Raw genomic sequence first — 8,017 nt, 5'->3', positions numbered from 1 at the left:
CTCTCCACAACTCTCTGCCATCTCTACATGCGCTCACCGTGCTTGACAAGGAAGTACACCGCTGACAGTACACAAAGCTGCCATCATGCCCCAGCTACTGTCGCTCCCACGGGAGCTCATAGAGCACATCTGCCGTCAACTCGTCGGCCGCGCTAGAGATGTCATTCCGAAGCCCTGGGATCCAAAGTCTCTGTCTCACCTCTGCCAAACCTCGAAATCCATGCATCGTATCGGCACTCCCATTCTGTACGCTGGCTTTAGCAGTAGTGAGAGCGGCATACAGCGAAGCGCCAACTTCCTGAGGACAATCAGCCTGCGTCCTGAGCTCGGCGAACTGGTGCGGGAGCTGCACATCTTGGTTTATCGTTCGCAAAACCTTGATCAAAGCCAAAGGGATGTATTCCGGAAAGCGGCAGCAAGGCTGGGTGTAGGCATTCCTGGCTGGCTGGAGCATCACCCGTCCGAGACCGTCGCCTTTCTCCTCGTCGCCCAGACACCCATGTTGAAAACACTCGATATCTACGTTTTCCACAACGTCTATATCGAAGACGACCTTAGCCCCTTCAACATATTCGAAGATGCATCTGTGCCTGCTCCGTGGCGCGTTTGGCTGCCGCATCTGCATCACCTTGGCTTGGGCCACAGCAGCGAAGAACATTGTCTGCAATACTTTGGCGGCATCCTTCAGTTTGCGTCCGGTGTGGCCGACCTCACCCTGCGGTCGAGCTTTACCATCCCCTCCACCAGAGCGCTTCGCAACGGCCTCATGCATTTCGCAAATGTCACCCATTTAGTTGTCAAAGGCTCCGACTGGACCCGGTCTCAGCTGGAAGCCGTCGTTTCTCGCTGCCTTGCGCTAGAGGAGTTCCGCTACCAGAGCCTGGCAGCCGAAAACGGCCATGAACCAGATACCGTCAACGCCAGAGAGCTCATCGACATGTTGAGGCAGTATGGCCACAACAACACGCTCCGAACTTTGTACATGGATCTGGAGGATCGAGACCGTTACGTGGACGATGAATACGTTCCCAGGAGGTGTTCTGATGGCGAGCAAATCCTGTCGCTCAAAGACTTCTCACAGCTTCAGACTTTCTGTGTTGATGGCAGCTCGATGCTTTTTCCCGCGGCGGATTCGCCTGATTACCGTACCAACATCTTGACCAATCTGCTGCCCAGCTGCATCCGCTGTTTTCGTCTGATGAGCGCACCAGATGAGTCTGTCGCCAACATGTTGTCTTTGGCGGAATCGATTGCGGACTTTCCATTCCTCGACGAGGTGGCTTTCGCACTGAATGACGGATACGGGGAGTGGGATGATTCTGATGATTGTGATGAACCAGAGACGGACAAACTGCTGGAAAAGCTGAAGGATTGCTTGACAGCTAAGGGAGTCCGGCTTGATAAGGGATATAGTAGATGGTCTTGGTTTCAGCAATAACGACAACCATACTCATGGATCTGTCGTCATGGGGTATCTACCTACTGTCTGTACCTACCTGCTAGGCTAGAGTAGATGCGTGTCCAAGTTTTAGTTCCGGAGTCTGATCCGAGTGCATACGAAACTACAAAGTATCGCATGCAATGATATAACAAGATGGGTCAAATCGAACAGCTTTCCAGATCCGTGAGCTGCAATATACTGTTAGACAGCTCAACTGAGCATCCCTTATCGAATGATGAAGAGACGAAAATTGATTGTACAGGCGACGTGAGCATCGTGCCGCCCATCAGCAGCTTGGCCAAATGTCGAGAGCTAAGGTAGAGGAGCCGAGAGAATTACTCTTGACCTATTTCTCGGTTCTTGGTCATTCTCAATGACGGGTAACGGTGGAAGCAGCCGCACACAGATACAAAGGCTTCATTTGATGTGTGACATCTCCATCCAGCATCTGAATCCGTGTCCTCGTCTTTCTACCTCTTCCTCCCACTTGTCCCTCCCACGCCTCTCCTCCTCTTCTCCTCGAGAAACGACATCCTCCACTGCCAAGTGAAGCCGCCGGGCCGCCTCCGTGACTTCGCCTCCGGTCAGCCTCAGCGGCGACTCGAACCCGTAGTCCGCGATCCAGGACTCCACCGCAGTCATGTCGGCCGTCTCGAAATGCGTGGCCAGCGCGGCCAATATGCTTTGCCGAATGTGTCTCCCGGGCGTCAGGGAAGGACAGCGCTCATAGTACCGTGCCCATATATCCTGCCACCCCAGGTCTTTGAGATCTCTGATCCGGATCAGCGCCATCAGGAAGTGAAAGTAGAGATACCGCGGAGTCTGACGTCTCTCGTTGAGGAAGACCAGTTCCCTTCCATAGAGCGACGACGCGTCATGACCAGGACAAAGCTTCGTCTGCAGGATGCTGGGGTACAGAATCTCCGTTCGCCATCGTGTGATGGGGCTTTTCGTAGCATCCACCGGAACAACTACGAGGTGGTGATTATAGAAGCAGTTCTTGATCCGGCTCGACATGAGGAGCGCATTCCGCGGTCCCTGGATCGAAGTCACTGGCCTCGGGGACGATTGTGCTCGTCTGCCAAACAGCAGCTCATCCACTCCGTCGACGACTTGGGTAGAGAATGGCACGATGGGGGGCAGCCTTGGTCGTTATGTCCTCCGACTGCCGCATGCCGCTGATATGGCACCAGAAGTGGTACACCCCCAGCACTGCGCATTCGCCGCCGTAGTATGTTAGGACATCGCTGCGCCAGCCTGGTGGGGAGCTGTCTGTCCCAGACGTCGTTCCGTCGCCTTCCCTGTAGAGACCCAAAAGGCACTTTGAAGAGGGGACACGTTCCGAGGTGTATCGCATTCTCATCCTTTGGTGTTGCCATAGCTCAGCCCCGGCAGCCAGATGGTAGCGGTTGAGGTCTCTAAGGCGTTCCTCCGCAACCTCAAAACTCAAGATCCCGGCGTTCCTCTGCAAGGATACAACGTCTCGCCCGAGTCGAGTGGCTTCCATTCTTGCGGAAGCGAGCCGGATACCCATCAGGGCCAAGCTGAGCCTCGACTTGGAATTTTCTTCCGTCTCAGCGTCACGATCAAGTCGACGCAACAGTCGTCAAAATGCCCGCTGCAGTTGCGACGAGGCCTGTTGCGCTTGGTAACGCCGAATCCTCGCCATGGCAAAGGCTGCCTCCTTTTGTCCTCGAACGGCGTCCATTTCGTAGATTGTGAGGTAAGATATGGAGGAGACGTAGTACATGCAGGTGGGTATTGGGTATTGGACTGGGAGAAGATGTGGGTTGGAAAGAGAAAATGAGAATCTTGGTCGGGGCATGTTTCTCCTATATATGCGCAGGTCGAGAGAGTTTATGGCTTATAGATCAATCTCTCAACAAGACTGGGCTCAAACTCTCGATATCACCAGCAGAGCTACTTCATAGACGTACAGCTTAAAGGTTCGCCACTTCGTTCTCTGGGGAATAATGGCAACTCACCGAATCCCTCGTCGACATGGTGCCGACTTTGTTGGGCCTTGGCGTCAGGTTGGGAAATTGATGCAATGACTTGGAGACGGAGAAGCTGGGTCTGGGTTGACAGTGACGTGGACTGAGGTTGGCCCACGGGCGTAATCGGCGTCCTTAGGGAAACGGAGGGTTGCCCTTGACAGTCTCTGAACTCTCTTGTTGGATGGCTCAGTCTCCCGCTTCTCATAGACTCTGGGGTTCAGCCAGAGGTCCTCATCTGTTGCTTCATGTAGCGAGAGAATCGGTAATCTCGTTCCCTTTCAACCGGGGCTTGAAAGCTGTAATGTCATGACAACGAAAGGTTATCGGATCCTCCAAGATGGCGGCTTGATGGTGATCTGCATTGATATCCTCAGAGAATATGGTGGGAGACGGTGACGTTGAGTTACAGCCCGTGTGATGCCTTTGGCATTCGATGGTCAGAACCGTGCTGTCTGCAGCTACTGGGGTTTGCTCATCCCGCAGAGGGCCGTCAAAGCCGTCATAGCTCTCATGGCTTGTCCGCTGGCAGTCCTCGATTGCTGAGCTGTAAGGGGGATTGGGGCCTTTTCTCCACGGGCCTTCATCAAGATGGCTCCCGCTCCTCAGGTCTTCCTACTTCGCGGCCTTCGTCCTAAAGCACCTTGGGGTTGCTCCTGGGAGTTCATGCAAAGGATTGCTTTGCCTCCCCTGTGCACATAATTCTGGTTTGGAGTCCGGAGTGTCATCAACTTGTAATTCGCATATCCAGTCTCAGGATGTCCCGACTTGTCCATTTATTCTTGTAAATCGTGCTCATATGTTCCTGTAGAAGTCGCCTGGTGGCCCGGAGAGTCGTATTTTCAGGAGTCGGCCTTGGCCCGTCTGCCACGGTCAACGTACCATCTGCATTGCCAGCAGACACCGCCCTCGACGACCAGACATCCCTGCCACAAACATGTCAGTACGACAGAAACTTCTCTTGTCCATACATGCCTCACGACGCTCGTTTCAACTCATATCCCAACGGCAGTTGGCATATATAGACGCTGAGGCCATGGAACGACCGCAAAGGTCACATCCTCTTGCAAGACAGGATAATACTTCAGAGGGACTAAGCCGCGACAGAGGAGGCACAGGACAGGGACAGACACACGAACTTGAACGATTCAGGTTGCAAAGGTCGAGTATCTACTTAAGTAGGGTGATTGTAGATGGAAGGAGAACGGATCATGGTCCATGGCTTAGTGATGACTAAAGGTACCTTACCTTAGATGTCGTGATGCCCTCAAAGGGAAGGTCCAACTCGACTCAAGCAGGTACCGTGCCTGAGTGGGTGCAATCACGTGACGCACCCTCTTCTCTTCACCGCACATCTCCTCCAATGAGCAACGAGAAGGCATCAACCAAAGGCCTGAGCCCCTGCGATTCGCGATGTTGAAGACACATTCGCCGCAATTGTCTCCGTATGAACAAATTTACCAACTCATCTTTGATCAAATAAAAGGCGATTCTAGTATTAACAGTTGCCACTTGAAGTCCTGAAAGAAGAAGAACCAGGACGGAATTTAGCGGTCAAGGTCAAGGCGGCACTGCTTATGTGACAAGACACACACACAAGCTGAGACGGAGATCAAATGAGGCGGAGTCGAGTCGAGTCGCATTAGACACAATTTCTTCATCTTTCATAGCGGAGCCTTGCGATTTTCTCTTCTCTTTTTCTCTTTTCCTCAATCGTTTCCTTGTTCTTCTTAGTGGTTCATGTCTTTGCTTCTATTGCTTCATTCCTTGGTATTTCCTCCAGTCGTGTCACGGTTATAAACACCGCCAATCTCGTGTATAAGCCCAACGAAATCGGCCATCCTCCTCCTCCTCCTCTTCTTCCTCCTCTTCAGCAGCCATGGCCGAAGTCCTCGGCACCGCCCTCGGCGTCGTCGGCTTCATCGGCCAGCTCTTCGACGGCTGCGTCAAGGCCTACGGCTACTTCACCACGGCCGCCAACCTCGACGCCGACAGCCAGCGCATGCTGTGCAAGGTGCGCATCGAGGAGATGCGCCTCGTCGTCTGGGGCCGCGAATGGGGCGTCGCCGAAGGGAAATTCGACGAGCACCTGAGCGAGCGCAACCCGCAGCTGCGGCTGCTGGCCACGCAGATCCTGGAGCAGCTGCACGGCACCGTCACGGATTTCAAGAAGCTGCAGGACCGGTATGGGTTGGTGGACGAGGCGGCGGGGAAGAGTGGCAGGGAGGATGTGTCGCCGTCGAGAAAGGGGTCGAGGGATGAGGGGAGGAGGATGAATGGGCTGAAGATGACGAGCACGAGCTTAACCACGAGTGACAGGAGCTGGAGGAGAGAATTGGGTTTGCGGACCAAATGGGTCATAGGAGGTGAGATATATAGCCACCTCTATGAGAAAGGGGGCTTGAGATGAGAGAACTCATGCTCTAACACATACGGACAGACAAGGACAAGTTTGCCAACCTCCTCAAAGATCTCAAAGGTATATACTACACCCCTCAAGCCTACATACCCCTCCTACATACTACTCCTAAACAGTTCAAAAGCTTACACACAACAACGCAGACTTCAACGACGGCCTCGAAGCCCTCTTCCCCCCCTCCCAAGTCCCCTCCTTCCAGCGCGCCTGGACGCACCACCTCCTCGACCGCGCCCAGCGCGACCTCGCCGAGCTGTCCCTGCTGGAAAACGCCTCGTCGGGCATCTACCCGCAGCTCACCAACTCGGCCACGCTCAAGAAGCTGCGCATCAACCTCGACAGCAAGCCCCAGGCCTCCTTCAAGCCCACTTTCGCCCTCCGCATCGGCCTCTCCTCGCTCGAGATCCCCCCCGAGGCCACCTCTGCCTCATCCTCTTCTTCTTCTTCTTCTAGGCGCCGGTGTCAGGCCCACCACGTCACCGCCGGCAACGTCCTCATCGAATGGATCGACTACGACCGCGACGAAGTCGACGAGCGCGTCGCCCACGTCCGCCGCCTCGACGACCTCGCCCGCATGATGCACTCCGCCTCGGAATCCCACCCGGACCTCCACAGCATCGACTGCCTCGGCTACACCGACGACACCATCAACTCCCGCTACGGCCTCGTCTACAAGGCCCCCTCGTCCTCGCACTCCTCCCTCGACGCCCTCATCGCCAGCCCGGACCTCAAGACGCCCGACCTCGACGCCCGCGTCCGCCTCGCCAACGCCCTCGCCGTCGCCCTCTGGTCCCTGCACTCCCTCGACTGGCTGCACAAGTCCCTCTGCTCCTCCAACATCGTCTTCTTCCCCTCCGCCTTCTCCGCCTCGCCGCTCTCCCCCACCGCCTCCGCCGCCCTCGTCCCCGACGTCTCGTCCCCTTACCTCTGCGGCTTCGCCGCCTCCCGCCCGGAGCTCGACGTCGCCCTGTCCGTCGCCCCGCGCAACCCCTCCATCGAGGAGCTGCACCGCCACCCGGCCTCCCTCCGCGGCAGGCCCCACGTCAAGCCCTTCGACATCTACAGCTTCGGCCTCGTCCTCCTCGAGATCGGCCTCTGGAAGGTCCTGCAGACGTACTACAAGGGGCACTACTCCGCCGAGCGCTGGCGCGACAAGGTCGTCCTCGCGGTGCTCGTCCCGGGGCTCGGCAGCAAGGTCGGCAGGCGCTACAGGGAGGTCGTCGAGATGTGCCTGCGCGTGGATGAGGACATGTCGAGTAGCGAGGCGGGGGAGCTGATGGAGGAGGTGGTCAATAAGCTGGAGAGCATACGCGTGTGATGATGCCCACGATTTGACGATGACATGAAACGACTGAATTCACGGAATGAGTAGCCAAAAGTAACAGAGCACGAGAGATGATTGCATATCACAGAATAAAACAAGAGTAGGATACAATGCATGTAGATGATCAATAACAAACAGAACAAACTTCTTCACCAAAGTCATAAACCATTATTTGGGAACGAGCCATGGAAAGTTGCAAGTGATTAAAAGACGTATCGAAATATCATGCATGAAATTGATATATAAAGCAACACTTCCGACTCCCAACCTCCCTCACTTTCCAAAGCCAACCTGCAAAAGCGACTGACGATCCTCCAAGCATTACCCAAATGCCTGATCCGTGCTCCAGATGCGAATCAGCAAGGAATAAGCAACAAAGGAACAGAGAAGGAGGGACGAAAAGAGAAGAAGCGACAAAGAACCAAAAAGTACTCGAAACAAATCCGTACAAGCGAGAAATAAGAACCAGTGCAATGCGGCAATGAAATCGAAGAGACAAGAAAAAGCCGATATACCCAAGTCCCCCTTTCCCTTTCCATCCGTTGCGCCATCGCCATCATGATGTCTCTCTCGCCTCTCCTTTCCTGCCACCCAAGTTGTGTCGGGTTTTCTTTTCCGCTCTCAGATCATCATCACCATCGTCTTGTCTCTTCCCCCACGTTCCCGCTGAAAGTCGTGTCCAAGAAGGCATTCCTTCGACGTAATGAGTACCGTGAGGGTGTGAGCGCAGTCTCCAGCCTCGCAGTCAACTTTTCAGCGCGTCAGTAGCAGTGGTCGTCCTCATGGTGGTGATGGTGAATGGTGGTATAAAAAACGTCATCCTGCCTCTCCTATCGCGCCTT

General features: G+C 54.8%; 3 protein-coding genes across 3 annotated transcripts; 2 read left to right on the top strand and 1 right to left on the bottom strand.

Annotated features, from left to right (window-relative positions):
- Nucleotides 1-85: 85 nt before the first annotated feature.
- BBK36DRAFT_1144496 (hypothetical protein) lies at nt 86-1,438 on the top strand (the record flags this gene model as incomplete). Its single annotated transcript, XM_024893681.1, has 1 exon — nt 86-1,438. One exon carries the CDS (start codon nt 86-88, stop codon nt 1,436-1,438), a length of 1,353 nt encoding a protein of 450 aa, XP_024746282.1.
- Nucleotides 1,439-1,858: 420 nt separating this feature from the next.
- BBK36DRAFT_1128189 (hypothetical protein) lies at nt 1,859-3,017 on the bottom strand (the record flags this gene model as incomplete). The annotated part of the gene is made up of 2 exons (XM_024891587.1): nt 1,859-2,493; nt 2,780-3,017. Coding segments are annotated over 2 exons (873 nt in total), but the record flags the coding sequence as incomplete, so codon positions are not given.
- Nucleotides 3,018-5,267: 2,250 nt separating this feature from the next.
- On the top strand, nt 5,268-7,169 carry BBK36DRAFT_1184123 (hypothetical protein; the record flags this gene model as incomplete). The annotated part of the gene is made up of 3 exons (XM_024896386.1): nt 5,268-5,801; nt 5,876-5,914; nt 5,998-7,169. The coding sequence occupies exons 1-3, from the start codon at nt 5,315-5,317 to the stop codon at nt 7,167-7,169; spliced, it is 1,698 nt and encodes a 565-aa protein (XP_024746280.1). The 5' UTR covers nt 5,268-5,314.
- Nucleotides 7,170-8,017: the final 848 nt, after the last annotated feature.

Source organism: Trichoderma citrinoviride (assembly GCF_003025115.1).
Source record: "Trichoderma citrinoviride strain TUCIM 6016 unplaced genomic scaffold BBK36scaffold_15, whole genome shotgun sequence".
Lineage (NCBI taxonomy): Eukaryota > Fungi > Ascomycota > Sordariomycetes > Hypocreales > Hypocreaceae > Trichoderma > Trichoderma citrinoviride.
Note: the sequence above shows the minus strand (reverse complement) of the source record. Positions and strands in the feature narration are given on the sequence as shown.